The sequence below is a fragment of the Parasteatoda tepidariorum genome, chromosome 1 (genome assembly GCF_043381705.1).
Source record: "Parasteatoda tepidariorum isolate YZ-2023 chromosome 1, CAS_Ptep_4.0, whole genome shotgun sequence".
In the NCBI taxonomy this organism is placed as follows: domain Eukaryota; kingdom Metazoa; phylum Arthropoda; class Arachnida; order Araneae; family Theridiidae; genus Parasteatoda; species Parasteatoda tepidariorum.
Window position 1 is genome coordinate 7,775,626 of NC_092204.1, and position 19,003 is coordinate 7,794,628.

At 30.3% G+C, this 19,003-nt stretch overlaps 1 protein-coding gene across 1 annotated transcript in view; it reads left to right on the forward strand.

Moving 5' to 3' along the window:
• The window catches only part of LOC122268427 (synaptogenesis protein syg-2), an 81,662-nt gene that overhangs the window by 51,507 nt on the left and 11,152 nt on the right, over positions 1 to 19,003 (forward strand). The window contains exons 10-12 of the mRNA XM_071177307.1: positions 3,962 to 4,258; positions 6,583 to 6,882; positions 14,929 to 15,057. Of these exons, the coding sequence (XP_071033408.1) occupies positions 3,962 to 4,258; positions 6,583 to 6,882; positions 14,929 to 15,057 (726 nt within the window). The remainder of the gene's footprint in view (positions 1 to 3,961; positions 4,259 to 6,582; positions 6,883 to 14,928; positions 15,058 to 19,003) is intronic.

Sequence of the window (19,003 nt, forward strand, 5' to 3'; positions counted from 1 at the left end):
TTTGTTACAATATAATATTCTAATACCAAAAAAAGTACTTACGTAGCGTGAAAATATCTTTTGTGATGTAACTCTTTCAAAAGTACATAAAAATGGTTGCCAGCAGGGGTGTACATGTAGATTTATTAAATACACCTTGTGCGCCACCTAGAAACCAAATCTAGAAACCGACACTCGAAATTTTTGCTCTGTTACAATCGTAACCTGTTACAATTGACCCCACTCTCCCCTACTCTAATTTGAACTGATAATTTAAAAAATATTATACGGTCACAGTTAAAATGTAATGTTTGCATAAAATCATGCGATGAAGTAAAAATTGTTCCTCCCACTGTTCTTCAATTTAGATAGTATATTTTTAATAGATGCTACTTCTGATTATTAACTTCCAAATCAAGGATATATGAAAATCATAAATTTGAAACTTCTAAAATCTTTGAATGAATGAAGGCTGTATTATAAAATTCTCGAAAGTTCTACCATCAACTCATGAACCAAACAACGGAGAAAAAGAATGAGGGGAAAAAATTTAATCAGCACTCTAATCTACTATCATAAATACTGATGTTACAGAAACAAAACGCAAACATATGCATCAGTTGCAAAAACAGTCTAAGGAATTGCAGTACACTATTTAAGTAATTGCAGCGAAACTTTTGAGCTCGAGTAGTTAATGAAGTGATATATTACCTCTTCAAGTTTCGTGAGATTATTTACTTAATACATGATTCGTTAATAAGCACTTAAATTGAATCAAATTATAAAAGGTCAAAAATACTCAACACTTTAAGTAACATATTTTTAAAATTACAGAGCACCCAAAAAGGACAAGGGCCAAATTAGCCACATCGGTCTTTTTTAGTTTAAAGCATCAATATAATCTTAAATAGTTGTAGTTGCAATTCTCAAAATATTCGTTGACCTAATTATCTAATTCAGCGAGATATACTTTTATTTATTATCGAAAGGACACGAATATAAGGTGCGTAGAGTTTTTAAAATGTGCTTAAAAGTTCTTATTTTTGATTTACATTTTTTAAAAGCCCGTAAAGGGACTTTTGTTTACTCGGGGTTTGTAAAAAATTTGCTTAATTTTCTATCTTTCAAAAATTGATTTTTCTTCTTTGCCATGTCGATTGTCGTTCTAAATTACCAAAAAATGCTTGATTTTCACAATTTTCTCTGCAATATTTAACTAGTTATTTTATCATGAATATGTAAAGTTATTGATATTTTTTTTAAATTTTATTGATTTTATGTTTATAAATTAAGAACCTTACACGGTAGAAAAAATAATTTTTATTCCTGCACAGATCCTAATTATGATTTATTTTGTTTTGGAAAGTGATTAAAATATTTTTGAGTGCTTGAAAAAAGCTTAAAAGGTGCTTAATTTTTGTCGAAAAATCTGGCTACGCATGGAATATTTCATGGGAGACGTGTTGAAAACACCTACCCAACTTGGATAAAATTCCGACACGGTGAAAATTCTGGTAAGTCTCATGGTATACTTTTTATTTAGAGATACTGTCAACTTATTATAACACATTATCATAACTAATTTCTACACAACCAGAAGTTGTACCGAACAAATAAAATTTACATAAGCAAAGTAAGTTTTCAGAAAGTAAGTTTCGTTTTCTATGCGTAAGAGGATACGTGTTCGTTTTACTGGGTCACTAGCGAGCGAAAAAAAGGCTTTTTAAGATCGCTGTCTTAGGTTTCATTTTTTTTAGTGAGAATCCTAATTATTTAAAGCCTCAGAGCAACTCTCTGCATGCGACACACGGTCGATAATATACAGTTCTTGGCCAAATTATGAGACGCACTGTAAGATTCTATGTAAAATCTCAATTATCAGGTGTTACCATACAACTTTATTGTTTTTACAAGACTAAAACCAGTTTGTACCTGATTACGTTCGTTTATCAGTTGGTTAATTTAGACAATATATAAGATAAATTAGACGCAATAATTATTCTATATAATAATAATTATTCCATATAATTATTCTAATAATACTGATTCTATATAAATATAGAATAATTATTATATCAGGTTAGGGGTCAGTTTAGAAGAAATTTGGGTCCGTTAACGAACCCTTCACAAAATATCTTTTCATAAAAACGGACCCTTCACAAGAGACACTCGAAAGACATTTGCGTATTATTGTAAAAGGGCGGGAAAAATTGACTGTTGCTGAGTGTTCAGCTATTATAAATATTTTCAAATCTACTGGCAATCGACATATATTGCTCTAATATTTTGTTAATCATGTTTTTCTGCTTTAATTCTAAGGCTGAGTTTGATCTCATTTCATTTATATTATGTATCTTAACCTCTTCGAAGTAAAAAAAAAAAATTCTAAATTCCAAATATAGTATTCTAAGAAAAATATTTCTACTTCTACAAACATCGTGTGTACATTCTTACTGATATTAAATGATATTTTTTTGTAAATAAATAATTGAGCAATATATTCATTATTCATAAAATTAATTGATAAAATATTATGTAAATGAAAATTAACTTATATCAATTTAGAAAAAGAAAAAAACTATTATGAATTTAAGAATTGTTTAAGTTTACTTAATGTGTAACACATTAGAAGTGATACATATCTAAGTTGTGTTACTTAAAATATGTCAATTGAAATTATTAAAAATGGGAGTGATTTTGTTTCTATTATTCGTCCAAAATGAATATTTTGTGTTGTGCAGTATAGGCTAAATACCAACTATTTGTATGTTGCCTCTCTAATTTAGTTGCAGCAATAGCTGTTTATTTTTTGAAAATTTAATTTTCTTAATTATAATTTTACAGTGTTGAGCATAATCTTGTATCTCTTTGCAATTTAAAAACTCCTTGAAAAGGAGCCTATTTGCACAAAGTCACAAAACACAACCCTGGTTGAAAGAATGTGACTCAAAGCTTATTTTATAGTCACAAATTACGAGTAATTTTTTCAAAATTTTACAAAAACGGGACCTTTTGCAAAGTGTTTGGACAGACCCCTGCAAGTATTACATTAGTATATTATAATAATTAGACCAAATTATTAGACGCACTGTAGTGTTTTAATAATTACATGATTTGCACGAGTTTATATGTAATACTTTTATATTTAAACATGCATGTAATGGGTTTTTATTCATGAGATTTTTATATACTTCCCATTTGTATTTTTTTAACGTATTGCATTACAATGTTAATCAATAGATACACAAACATAAACAAGCGTAAACCGGTTTCAGATGCGTGGAAACAATATTGCTGTATAGTTATCACCTGCTAATTAAGATTTTGCGTAAAATCTTATAGTGCGTCTAATAATTTTGCCAGGGACTGTAAATTCTTAAAGCTAGGAAAACTAAAGCCTGTAAAAGTCTCCGCCAAATTTGTAGAGAGTACCATTACGAAAGAAAGGTTGCATTGGCGTTGTATTGGGAAAATCTCCCAAAAAACTCAAATAAGAATGTTTAGCTACTTCACAAAAGTAAATCTAATTGATGCATTTTTAGTATTTGTGGCATGCCGTGAAGGCCCATCTGATAGAGCGTTCGCCTTCCAATGAGGTGGACCGGATTCGAATCCCAGCGATGGCTAATCGATAGGAATGCCGCATCCTGCCTGCACTGACCACAGTTCTGACGTAAAATATCCTCAGTGGTAGACGGATCATGGGTTATAGTCCCTTTGCCGTCAGGCTAACAGTGAGATATTTTCCTGTTCTTCCTCTCCATGTAACGCAAATGCTGGTTAGTTCCGTTTGAAAGTCTCCCACGACAGCAAATTTCTCCCAATTCTTTATCCAGGAGTTCCATTGTCTTTTGGATTGGGGTCAAAATTACAAGGATACGGAGTTGAACAAATTATTGTAAACCCAAAAAATTGAGTGGGCTGTTCAACGACAGTTATAAGCATATGACACCACTAATTTAGTATTTTTTCTTTTCCACAGATACTCCAATGTGCGTACACAAACATAGGCGAAGTTATGGTGTTGGAAAAAACGAAAAAATTAATGTGAGTTGCAATGTGGAGTCTGATCCCGAAGTGATTGAATTTTGGTGGAGATTCAGCAATCCTCTGAATGAGACAAGAGAGATTAGGACGTTCAAAAATGACGTGAAAAAATCCAAGAGTGTTGCAAGATACATTCCATTAAACGAAAACGATTATGGCTCTCTGATTTGCTATGCAAGAAATGCTGTCGGAATCATGAGGCAACCGTGCATTTTTGAAATAACTCCAACAGGTAACTATTATCTTTCTTATACTTACGAAGCTACCATACTTGAAAATATCAAAACATAATCTATAGAATAATTCTATAGATTCCGTTTCGCATGGAATGTTCAGAGTGATTATGAAATTACTTTGACGACATAGGACCTAGTGAAAGGCATTTAATTTGAGGGAATGAAATAAAATAATGTTCATAGGTATTATACCCATGTCAATATTCTTGATGGCTTATGTTTTCAGTGTGATTCATGATGGTCGATCATTTGATGATCACCATCATCCAACATTTTCGATTATGCTTTCATGGTTTTTGATATGCCAGCAAACTTCCATCATTCCATGATGGAAAATGCTACTTTAATACTATGATGGTTTTACTGTCTAAATATTTTCCGATGGTTTTACAGGACATGCAGGTTTTACTGTCTTAAACTGACTAAACCTGTCCTAAACTGTTTTAAATTGTCCTAAACCTTGAACATTGGTAAAAGGTAAAAATTCTATATGTGTAATCATTGTGCACATAATAATTACATACATTAATAAATACTTGATACTTTTTATACAATTTACTTATACTTTTTACAATTTACTTATACTTTTTACAATTTACCTATACAATTTACTTATACTTTTTATACAATTTTTTATACAACAACTTATTAAAGGAAAATTATATAACATAATAGGAAAAGATTTATAACTTTTGAAGCTGCACAATTCTTTAAATAACAAAAGTAAATCCTTTAAATATGTTTTTAATACTGATAAATTATGTTTTTGCTTTTGTATAAATAATGCAACATTAAAAATAATGATAAGTTTTTTAATAAAACAAAAATTTGTAATCATTTTGTTTCTTGTCCAAAAATTAACCTTTTACTTCTCACAATATATTTTTTTAAGATTGCGACATAATTTGAATAAAAGAGTTTTGGACCGTTTTGAACAAAGAGGTTTTGGGCTGGACTGTTTAAACCGTGGATTAATCCATTACGTCCAAAACCTTGCTCTTCATAAAGTTCTCAGTGAAGAAAATGAATGTGTATTAAGAAACTGTTTCTGACCTTTGTTATACGAAGATGCTGAGTACCTTTCGAATCTCAAGAAAGTGAATACAAGTTTGTATTCATCATCTAAACATTCACATAGTTTTATCTATTGCAATAAAATTATAAAATGATAAAAGAAGGCTGAGACGGTAACACAATGAAAATATTTAAAACACAAATCTGTGTGTTTTAGATTTTTAAGTTTCTTGGCTTCAGAGCGAGTGCGTCTAGAATGCTTAATACTATTAGTAATATTAGTAACTATTAGTAGCTTCATAATATTACGTAACCTTTTGAATTTGGTGCAAAAATTAAATGAATTAATTTAAAAATTGTCTGAAATAACCGTCGTTCAGGTTGTGGTACCCGTACATGTTTGATGAAGGGAAAAACTCGAAACGGATTAAAGTTTTACCAAATCATTTCCTATTCTTTATCTCTTTTGTAACTTTTGTCTACATACTTAAATGTTTATTCCAAATCTAAGATCAATGTCCCATTTATCTTGTAACATTCTTATTTTTTCACGTTGTACACATTTTTTTTTATTGGAGTATTATGCTATTGTATTCGATTTTTTTTCATTTCTACAATCATTTTCTTATTCTTTAATCATTTAACTTGTTTATTAGTGTTTAAAAGATTTATGACATATATTTTCATGACAATAATTTAAGACCAATTTCCCATTTATCTAGTAACATTCTTATTTTTTTCATGTTCAACAAAAACTTTTTATTCGAGTATTATGCTATTGTATTCGAATTTTTTTTCAATTCTACAATCAGTTTTACCCATTGGCAAAATGGGTCTTGTTTTCGGTTTGATGGCGCGCTCACTTTATTTGGACGTCATGACATTTTTCAACTGAGTTCAAGAATCAGTGCTCATGCGCCGGCATTGCATGCGTTGCTAATTTACATAGACAGGATATGAAAACCAATCCGTTGACAAACATCAAGTGAGACAGTTTTTACAACCCATGATTTGAAATGTTGTGGCGTTTATCGGAGTCAAACCAAAAAAAAAAAAGCAATTGACCAATGGGTAACCAGTGATCGTAATATGGCGATCACAATTTTTTCTTTAAGTTTTCTTTTTATTTAATCATTTAACTTGTTTGATATTATTTAAAAGATTTATGAAATATATTTTAATGACAGTCGTCTGACAAATTATTCCTCTATTGTCTAACAGATTCTTGAGTTATTCCTTTTTATGTCATGTATTCATAGCAATCGATATAATACAACGAGTAATTATGATTTGAATCATCTCCCAGGTCCTCCAGAACCATTACAAAACTGCACCGTCAGCAACCAATCATACAATTCTTTATTCATATCATGCAAAGAAGGGTATGATGGCGGAAGAAAACAGGCCTTTCACTTAGAGATGTACAGCGTCAAGGAAGAAATATTACTCGTCAACATATCATCAACCGATAAACCAAGTTTTCTAGTAAAGGGATTGCCTTCCCACGTTTCGTTCATCATTATAATTTATTCATCCAACTCAGAGGGTCGAAGTTCATCAGTAGCACTCACTGCAACTACATTATTATCAGGTGAAACATTGACAGGTAGCGTTTAATTAATTAACTTTAAAATTCATTCCATTATGAAGGGTCGATCCTAGAATAGCAAACACCTTGGCGATTTTTTTAAAAATCTCGCCAAGCAAGTTTTTGAAATCTCGCCAAACTATAGGTTTCCGGAAGATATTTCGGGGAGATTATTTTGAACGTTATTTATTATTATTATTATATTTATTATTAACGTTATTTTTATTTCAATTTTATTCTGATCTCTTGCTGTTAGAATCAACGTTATTATTTCATTTTTTAACCGTTATTTCATTTATTTCCTTTATTATCTCATTTTTTATTTTTTTATGCAGCACCGGTTATTTTTTTTCGATTAAAAATATTATAATAAATTTATAATAAAATTGTTTTGTTTTTTTTAATAATCAAAAAGCAACGTTGATCCCAGTAATACAAGCCAACTTGGCGAGANTTTCGATTTTCTTTATGTTGGACCATAAATTAGTCTGAATTCGCAAATAGCGATGGTGGTCGTTCATGATCGTTCCAACATTTGATTTCTTAGAAACTATGATGGAACTTTCTGATGGTTTAATATGAACAAACCATCAAAACAGGCTGCTATTCTTTTGTTGGACCATCGTGAATCAGTTTGTATTCATCCTCTAAGCATTCTTACAGTTTCATCTATTGCTATAAAATTATAAAATGATAAAAGAAAGCTGAGTTGGCGTTCATATATTAGAAATATACTGGATAAGAAAACAAAAAACTAAGTTATAGAATATCATCAATTTGGTAACTTATAGGCGGTAACACAATGAAAATATTTAAAACTCAAATCTGTGTGCTTTAGATTTGAAAGTTTCTTGGCCACAGATCTAGTGCGTCTAGAATGCTTAATACTAACTAAACGTAACGTACTGAACTTGGTGCAAAAATTAAATAAATTAATTTTAAAATAGTCTGAAATAACCGTCGTTCAGGTTATGGTACCCGTACATGTTTGATGAAGGGAAAAACTCGAAACGGATTCAAGTTTCACCCTTTCATTTCCTATTCTTTCTTGTTTGTAACTTTTGTCTACATACTTAAATGTTTATTCCAAATCTAAGATCAATGTCCCATTTATCTTGTAACATTCTTATTTTTACATGTTGTACACATTTTTTTTTATTCGAGTATGATGCCATTGTATTCGATTTTTTTTCTTCCAATTCTGCAATCATTTTCTTATTTTTTTAATCATTTAACTTGTTTGTTATTGTTTAAAAGATTTATAAAATTTATTTTCATGACATCTAAGACCAATTTCCCATTTATCTAGTAGCATTCTTATTTTTTTCATATTCTTCGCAATTTTTTTATTCCAGTATTATGCTATTGTGTTCGATTTTTTTTCTTTCAATTCTACAATCATTTTCAACCATTGGCAAAATGGGTCTTGTTTTGGGTTTGACGGCGTGCGCAATTTATATATACGTCATCACACTTTTCACCTGAGTTCAAGAGTAATAGTAAACAGTGCGCATGCGTCGTCATTGCATGCACTGCTATGGCGACCGCTGCTGTTTGATAATTTTTTTAGAATTCTTTTTTTCTTTTTATTTTCACCTTTTTGTTTTTTTATTTACGTAATGTTAATTTAAAATATTTTAATGTTCTTTTATTATTAACTTATAATTACTGTCCTGACGGTGATTTTAATATAAACATGAATACTGTAGAAGGAAAGGTAATTTGCGACGTCTTAAAACACGTCTATAGGCAGGATTTGAAAACCAATCCGACAACAAACATCAATGGAGACAGTTTTTGCAACCATTCATTTGAAATGTCGTGGCGTTTATCGGAGTCAAACCAGAAAAAAAGCAATTGACCAATGGGTAACCAGTGTTCATAATGAGGCGATCACAATTTATTTTTTTTTTTTTGAAGTTTTCTTAGTCTTTAATCATTTAACTTGTTTGAAATTACTTAAAAGATTTATGAAATATATTTTCATGACAGACGTCAGATTTTTCTGACAATTTATTCCTGTATTATCCAACAGATTCTTTAATTATTCCTTTTTATGTCATGTATTCATAGCAATCGATATAATACAACAAGTAATTATGATTTGAATCATCTCTCAGGTCCTCCAGAACCATTACAAAACTGCACCGTCAGCAACCAATCATACAATTCTTTATTCATATCGTGCAAAGAAGGGTATGATGGCGGAAGAAAACAGGCCTTCTTCTTAGAGATGTACAGCGTCAAGGAAGAAATATTACTCGTCAACATATCATCAACCGATAAACCAAGTTTTCTAGTGAAGGGATTGCCTTCCCACGTTTCGTTCATCATTATAATTTATTCATCCAACTCAGAGGGTCGAAGTTCATCAGTAGCACTCACTGCAACGACATTATTATCAGGTGAAACATTGACAGGTAGCGTTTAATTAATTAACTTTAAAATTCATTCCATTATGAAGGGTCGATCCTAGAATAGCAAACACCTTGGCGATTTTTTTAAAAATCTCGCCACGCAAGTTTTTGAAATCTCGCCAAACTATAGGTTTCCGGAAGATATTTCGGGGAGATTATTTTGAACGTTATTTATTATTATTATTATATTTATTATTAGCGTTATTTTTATTTCAATTTTATTCTGATCTCTTGCTGTTAGAATCATCGTTATTTTTTCATTTTTTAACCGTTATTTCATTTATTTCCTTTATTATCTCATTTTTTATTTTTTTATGCAGCACCGGTTATTTTTTTTCGATTAAAAATATTATAATAAATTTATAATAAAATTGTTTTGTTTTTTTTAATAATCAAAAAGCAACGTTGATCCCAGTAATACAAGCCAACTTGGCGAGATTGCAAAAAGTCACCAAGAGGTGGGTTGTTCTATGATTTGACCCATTATGAAGTTTTGTATTTAATGAAAAGATATTTATTTACAATATTAAAATAAATTATAGGTTGACGTTCTCTTCATTGTAAAAATTGTGGTACAATTTCTATCTGAATTAAATATTTAAAAACTTCCATATGCATATGTAATGAATGCTTCATTCCAAATTAAGTTTGAATTGAACTTCCATATGCATTTTAAAGGCGTGTTTATAAATCTGAACACCAGGAAAGTTGAATGTTTACACCAATCTCACGCGCAATCACACAATTCATAGATTTGTATTGTCCTCCATAAACTGCAGTAATTTTAGCTACGTTTGGAAATATATTATTTACTATCGAGCTCGAGAAGGTCTAAGTTTGCTGTCACCTTGCACGCAGCGAAATATCCTGCAGAAGCATAGTCACAAAAGTTCATGGTCACAAAAGTAAGTATTATGACCGTGATCGTTTTAAATTCATTAGTGGATATGTACAGGTAGCATTATTGACTTTTTGTCAGTTAGATACGTTTTAATTTGGATGTAATAAAATGGTTATTGTCTCAGAGAAATAAATATGATTGTTTCAGAAAAATTAATTTAATTATTATTTAAAATGGCCATAANTATATTTCAAACATGCATTAGTTAAATGGATGTTGTGGTTATTACTTTGTGTGAAACGTGTTTAACAATAATCTCGTTTAAATTTATCTCTTACATCGAGAATTTTAGTTAGCATTTTTATTTTTAACGGTTGGGACTGGGTTGCCAAAAACGCAGTCTCCAAAAATTGGAAATTGAAAGTGAATTAATTGTTCCCAACGGACAGTTAAGAGCATGTGAAGAGATCCAAGGTTGGCGATTTATCGAAAGATAACATCGCCGCGACAGTGAATTAATGAGTCTTACATTAGTATTGAAATAAAAAGTTAGCCGCTACTTTGATCGATTAGAAAAATAGTAAAATATTTTATACTCATTTTTTAATAACTTGTAATAGAAAATTAACTAGTTGATTTAATTTAATTACATTATAATTTGATTAAGAATAATTCAAAAAATAAGTTTTAAGAAATTAAAGAAATTTTAAAAGCTAGGAAATGTGTAATGCCTATTGTGGTATCACACTGTTTCGATTTTATTTTCATTATCGCTAGAATGTCGGAAACTTTATTACTGAGATAAAGAATTTAATTAATAAATAGTTTTGATTTTAAACTTGCCAGTTTATTATGTTTTAACACAAATATAAAAACATGTGTAAGCATCATTCAGTGATGGGTTTTGATTTTATTTGTCTAGACATCATTCACATCACATAAACTGGTTTTAACGAATGATAAAACTTATTTAATAAATTATCTATCACCTACCTAATTAGTTATATTCAAATAAGAAACGTAGATAAATGGAATTAAATTTATTTTTTGACTAACAGCTAGTGAATTATTGTATAAAAATAAAGTTGATCTCTAAATTTTATGCAAAATAATATATTGAAATTAATTTAGTATATAGTTTGTTATAACAACTGGGAAGCTTTGTATTAAAAAAAACACAAATACATATTGCATTTGTTTTTATATTTTAAGGATTTTTAACTCATACATTTCAAACGAAATTTTTAAATTACGCAGGCATTCAATTTTTTTAGCAGTTAGGATTTTCCTTCCTCAAGAGTTTTTGCTATTTTATTCTGTTATTTAACTGTTACTTTAGTCAGTTTACTATTATATTTACATAGTTTACTTGACTGCATACTCTCTAACTATTACGGAATTTCCGTAGTTCCAGAAAATATTTTTCTTAGTTTATATAAGGATTATTTTGTCATATTTTAATAAATGTCAATAGTAAAATAATGAATACAATGCACAATATTTTAGGAAATAAAATAAATTCTTTAATTTGGAAAGAGAATTTTTGAGAAAATTTTTTCATAGAAGAGAACGTTTTTTAAGTTTTGCTTAAAATTTAGAAACAAATTTTTTCACCTGATCTTTTATTCTAAATATTTTGTTACCTTCCATTTTAATCGTTGATTTAAATGTGAATTTCAACAGAAAAAAAAACATATTTTGTAATTAGATGAAAATCTTTTTATTCCAAAATGTTAAGATATTAAATTTCAAATGGATGGTTGCAATGACTTTGTCAAAACTGTGAACATTTATTAAAACAATTTAATAAGTTACTTTTATTTTAATGCTCTTGGTATCAAGATTAGTGATAAAACGTACTTTTGATCAAATACTGTATTTCTTTTTTATTTTGTCAGCAGAAAAATATGTTAAATTTCAAGTTACTGTACTTTTAATTTGAATGGTATTAGTTGAAAATAGTTCAACTCAATGTTCGACAACAAAATTTTTGCAATAATAGTTTAGTCTATTTTTTTATATATATGTTTGTAGTAACCAAACCAATGTTAAATTAAGGAAGAAAAGTAAATTTTTAAGCCCACATAACGACATCTATATAATGAATATTAAAAATGATTCTTGATTATGGTCACTGGTTTGAATTTAATCCTAGACATAGGACAGATTAATACGGTGAATTTAGAAAGGGGCCCGCGATATTTTATGCCAAATCGTCTTATTCTAACCTCCATGTAAATATATCCTTTTATACTAGTCACATTGTATTCTTATCATTTTTAATTATCGAAGAACATATTTTGTTTTCTTGCTGAGCAAGTTTAAAATTTTTTTACAAATATATGGATGAGCCGCGATGGATCAAGGGATAGAGAGTTCGCTTTCCAATGAGGTGAACCGGGTTCGAATCTATACGAATTCCGCATCTGGCTTGCACCGACCACAGTGCTGACGTGAAATATCCTCAGTGGTAGACGAATCATGGGATAGAGTCCCCTTGCCGTCAGACTAACCGTGGGAGGTTCTCGTGGTCTTCCTCTCCATGTAACGCAAAGGCTGGTTAGTACCATGAAAAAGTCCTCCATGAAGGCAAATTTCTCCCAATACTTTATCCAGGAGTTTTCTTGTCTTCTAGATTGGGTTCAAAATTATAAGGCTACGGCGTTGAGCATTAGTAGTTGTGAACCCAAAAATTCGATTGGCTGTTCAATAACGGTTATAAAAAAAATTTATTATCATTTTTTATTTTCTTAAGGTTTTACTTAGACTAAAGTTTTAATTAGAAGGAGCTGTACATGCATTTTTAATTATCTGCAGTCATCAACTGCTGCAAATTTTCAGATAACGAAAAGTTTAGACAAATCAATTATATACTGTTGAAAATTTGGCAAATAATATTCATTTTTCATTTTTTTTCCTTAATTGAAAAAGTGTAATGAAATAAAAAAAATTAGTTACATTAATTGAATTAATTTAAATTTAGGGGAAAAAAACTCTAGGATCGTACGAACCGAAAATATCGGGAATACCGAGAATTGTCAGGAAAAGTAAGATTTAAAAAAAGTCGAGGAACTTTCAGAGAAAAACGCAATTTTACTCCTAAATCGAGAATTGTCAGGGAATTTGCTGCTGTGTCATATTGTGGGAATTCACTGTTCCGTTTTCAATATCATTTGCGCATGCGCAATAGAGAATTAAGAAAAATCCAATTTTTCTCTCTACAGACTGTAATTATCCTCAAGATTCTTATATTATTTTTAATCGTTTCTCGAGTGTTGCCAATCGGATGCCCGAGTTTAAGATCTTGAAACTTCTGCCTTAAGAGTATTGGGCTTGTATTTTTTTCTTCTAAATTCACTTTTGCTTCTCAATTATTTGCAAGTTTTTCCTGATTCGGAATCACAGCTACTTTCGTTAAAAATCGTCTGTTTTCATAAAAAAATAAAAACAGACGATTTTTTATTGATATAAGCCAGCAATAATTAATTGCTAAAAGCAGACGATTATTTAATGAAGCAGATTGCATTTTTCTCTTTTTGCAAGGGATAAATTTTTTATTCCACTACGTTTTCAGTGTTTTTTATTCGTTCACAATAAATTTCGTACTCTTTGTTCTGGGTAAGCTTATATGGCAGGGCTTTAATAAGATAAAATTTATATTAGCACTTATTTTAAATGTAGTTTCCGTTATGTAATTTTTCAGTGTTTTTATTTAATTTGATTGATAATTTTTTCTTGAATTTTATTATTTTCTTTTTTATTTATTATTAAGTATGATAAAAAAATTTTTTTTCTTTAATTATGTTTTACATTTATAATAATTCGGCTTAAATTTAACATATATTTGCTTGCTTCTTTTTCTGTTGTCTTGGTAGTTATCATTTAAAAAAGTTTTTTTCTGACATTTTTTTCACGAATTTTAAAGTCTTACCATCGTAATTTATATTTTTCTATCTTATTTTAGATTCATTTTTTAAAATAGAAAATCTTAATCATTCGTGGAGATTTTTTCTTCTCGTTTTTTCCCTTCTGTTCTTAAGAGCGTTTGTTAGTTGATTAAATACAACTTAATGTCAATTAAATACAGATTATTTTAAATTCTTAATTTTTTAAAAGTTTTTTAAATTTTTTTTAGGTTGACTTTGTAGATAAGTGAATTTTTTATTTTATTACTTTACAAATTCTGCCTTTCTTTTTATTTTATTTCTTTCAGCTTTTCTTCATATGTTAAGGGTAATTTATTTATTAATTTATAGCCAAGACTAAAATGTTGCGTTTTAATTGTTTATTTATACATTTATTTTTTGCTTGTCTGTTGATTAAAATCATTTTTTCTTAAGTTACTTAGCATATTTGATTCAACTTAATAAATATGGATTCATTTTAATTAGATATGGACTGTTTATATATTTGTTTTGTATTTTATATACCTACATACTATAAAATTGTTTTGTTGTTTATATATCTACTTGGAAAATTTAGGAAAAAAAAGGTCTTTTTGAGAATCAACCATGGAAAACTATGTAGCTAAAACAATGGTTCGAATATTTTAACTGAATTGTGTGTGTATCTATGAATAAAAGAATTGTTCTACTTAATTTTTAATTATTATTTTTATGCCTATTTTTATATACTTAAGTATATAAGAATAGGCATAAAAATATTAATTAAAAATTAATGTTTTTATGCCTATATATATTTTTATGCCTATATGGTATGCAGATATATAATTCATAGCTGTTAATATTCAATGCATACTAAGTGCATTTTTGTTGCAACTATATTTTTGTGTACTTATAATTGCAGATAAGAAAAGTAATGTGATAGGAGCAGAGTTAATAGCAACGCTTACAGTACTTGTGGCTCTATCCTTGCTGGCTGTAGCTGCAATAGTTGTAGTATATAGGAATAAAACTAACAGCATATCTCATGAAGGTATCAAAATATAGATTAAAAAATTTATTTCAAATCTAACGCTATGTATAATAATTTTTAAAGTTCAAGCATTTCAATCAGTCTTTCCTAAATTATGACTTCAAAATAGATATCAAATAGATTATTTCATATTCACAGACCTTATTTTAATAGTGGTTCAACTCCATTTTTTAAAGAAATGGAATTATCTTAGGTTTCATTTCTAAGTAATTTATTTTAAAACTATAGCATATTTCCAGCTTACTTCCGCTGTAAATAAGAAAAATGCGCAAATGAGAAAATTTAGGGAAGAAAGACAATAAACCCATTAGCTATTAAAAATATTTGATAAAATCCTAGAATACCCCACTCCTCGGCGACGTTTTGAAATCTCGCCAAATTGGCGATCATTACTTGGATCAATATTGTTTTTTATTATTAAAAAAACACTTTAAATTATTACAAATTTATTTGAATATTATTAATAAAATAAAGTAATAATTCGCAATACGGTTGCTACATATCTCCCCGTAATATCTTCCAGAAACCTAGTTTGGGAGGATTTCAAAAAGTCGCCACGTGCTGGGCTATTCCAGGATCCACCAAAATATTTCAATAAAATTCACACGTGGAGTTAGACCATTATTCAAATCCGACAATAATTCCTTCATTCTTTTTATTGACGTTGAATTTAATTTGTTTACATATGTATTCTGTAAGAAGTATGACATTTACTTTGCTTTTTAAATCCGATTTTAAGTCTGTTTATTGGGACGGAAATCGATGTAAATTTATATAAGAGTGTTTCTAGATTATCTACCAAAGCCAAAATCCTTGATCGTAGCATCAAAACATTTTGATGGTTTATGTTGGTTTCAGTTTGTTTCATGATGGTTCAACATCATTTGACGATCACCATCATCCTACATTTTCCATTATGCGTTCATGGTTATGCCAACACACTTCCATTATTCAACGATGGAAAATGCTTTTTTAATACAATGATGTTTACCCATTAAAAGAAGTATGATTCTCATGGATCAACAATCCAGGTTGATACGTGATGATTCCTACTATACATTTCCATGATAGTTTAATGAAAATTCTTGTTGGTTCTCAGGAATATACAATCAAAACAATTTTTTGATGTCGGCCCATCATAAATCAGTCCGAATCCCTAAATTGGGATGATGGCTGTTCATGATCGTTCCAGCATTTGATTTCTGAGATATTATGATGGAAGTTCGTAATGGTTCATAATAGTAACAATAGATTTCTATGAGGGCTTAATAGTAATTATTGTCGGTTCTACAGCAATGTACTACCTAAACTAAACTCAGTGGCGCGACAGCCCATAGAGTGCCAAGGCCTACTGTGCCCATCTCAGTTTTCTTGACCTTGGGCTCTGGGGTGCAGGAGCAGATGTTCCGGTCAGGTGGTCTGCCGAACGCGGAACCCCCAGTGTTTAGTTCCCAAGCATGCTTGGTACTCATTTATCGACCCACTGAAGGGATGAAAGGCTGAGTCAACCCTGCCCGGCCCGAGGATCGAACCAGGGACCTGTGGCACNCAACATCATTTGATGGTCACCATCATCCTACATTTTCCATTATGCGATCATGGTTATGCCAGCACGTTTCCATTATTCAACGATGGAAAATGCTTTTTTAATACAATGATGTTTACCCATTAAAAGAAGTATGATTCTCATGGATCAACAATCCAGGTTGATACGTGATGATTCCTACTATACATTTCCATGATAGTTTAATGAAAATTTTTGTTGGTTCTCGGGAATATACAATCAAAACAATTTTTTGATGTCGGCCCATCATAAATCAGTCCGAATCCCTAAATTGGGATGATGGCTGTTCATGATCTTTCCAGCATTTGATTTCTGAGATATTATGATGGAAGCTCGTAATGGTTCATAATAGTAACAATAGATTTCCATGAGGGCTTAATAGTAATTATTGTCGGTTCTACAGCAATATACTACCTAAACTAAACTCAGTGGCGCGACAGCCCATAGAGTGCCAAGGCCTACTGTGCCCATCTCAGTTTTCTTGACCTTGGGCTCTGGGGTGCAGGAGCAGATGTTCCGGTCAGGTGGTCAGCCGAACGCAGAACCCCCTGTGTTTAGTTCCCAAGCATGCTTGGTACGCATTTATCGACCCACTGAAGGGATGACAGGCTGAGTCAACCTTGCCCGGCCCGAGGATCGAACCCTGGACTTGCGGCACGGGAGCGTGAATCGCTACCACTCAGCCACTGGACATCATAATGTACTACCAAAACATTTTTATTTTAAGTTGGTAAATCAAAAATCAGACCGAATTCCTACATTGGGATGATGGTGGCTTATGATTGTTCCAACATTTGATTTCTAAAACTATGATGGAAATTTATGATATTTCAACATGAATAAACCATCAAAACAAGTTGCAATTATGTTGGACCATCATAAATCAGATCAAATTTCTACTTCGGGGTGATGGTAATATTGATGGCTACCATCAAGATTATGTTAGTCCCTCAATGGAAAACCATCAAAAAAGTTTGTCTTGGGGTAAATACATGTATATATTTTTTAAAGATTAATAAATAATTCATCTTACTGGATAATATATTATCCCACATATACATTAATCCTACATATTCACTTAAATGGATGCATAGTAACTAAATAATCAATTAGCGAGATGTTAATTGAACAGTGTTCAGCATAACTGTTGCAATTTTACAACTTAAAATAAATATTTTAACAATGGGCGAAATTTCCAAAAAAGAGATAATGCTAAGTTTTTACTTTTTACAGTTTAATATTTCTATAAATGTAGTTCGTACTCAGTTAAAAAGCCCTGTGTTTTATTAAATGAAGATCACTACGTTTTTCTAAATAAAGAACAAGTAGCTTTCATTTATGAAGAATTAGATTTAATGAATATTTTTATTAGTAATTTTACTAAAATTGTTTATTAATTACTTAAGAAGTTTTACCAATACTATTTAGAATTTTGTATTAAGTACTTATGAAAGAATATATTTCCCTTGCAGTAAAATAACTTGGGCCTTTATTGGACCAATATTCAAGAATTTTGGCTCAATAAAGGGCCATTATTTTTCCGATATTGGCCTCGTATAGAATTTCTGATTCACCCAATATTTTTATTACTACCAATATCAGTCTTATATAGAATTATCAGATGCACCCGATATTTTATATCCATTTTTTAGTCAGTATAGGTTTGATGTTGGCCAATGTAGGCCCTATATAGGTCATTCTAAGACCTATATTACAAAATATTGACCTCCCAATGTTGGTCTTTCAGTGCGTGTTCGTATAGGACCCATATTGAGCTAATTTTGAGCCCAACGGGGCCAAGGTAAAATTATTGCTAGGGTTAATGTATGAAAAATTTAAATTATTCTTAATGTAAGGCAGCATTTTATTTATGAGAAGGAAATATATATTCATTAATTCTACGAAATATTCAAAGAAACATCTAAAGCACTATAAAATGTATTTTTATACAAACATATTTTATGGAAATATGGTGAACAATTTTAATAGTGGTTAATTAATAAATATTTTTACAAAACCTGTAAAAATGCTGACAATAAAATTAATAATTTAATGTAAAAGACCTGTAAGTGTCATCAACTCAAGGCAGATGGTTCTCTCATGCTCTTTGAGTGGCCACGTCAAATCCCTTATAGTTTGTCTACGGGACGAACTCCCCCCGCCACAAAGTCTAAGGTTGTCTGCTGCTATGGAAACAAGAAGGACTCTTCACTCTCTAGGGCTCACACAGTGGACCGAAGAAAAAGATTCCCATTCTCTCGCTGACCAGGGCCAAAACCTGTTCTAAACAATGATCCCTCACCCCTACTTGAAATAACTATACCTCGTTACTATAGTCACCGCCACGGGTTCAGACGAATGGCTACAGGAGTTCTTACTTTA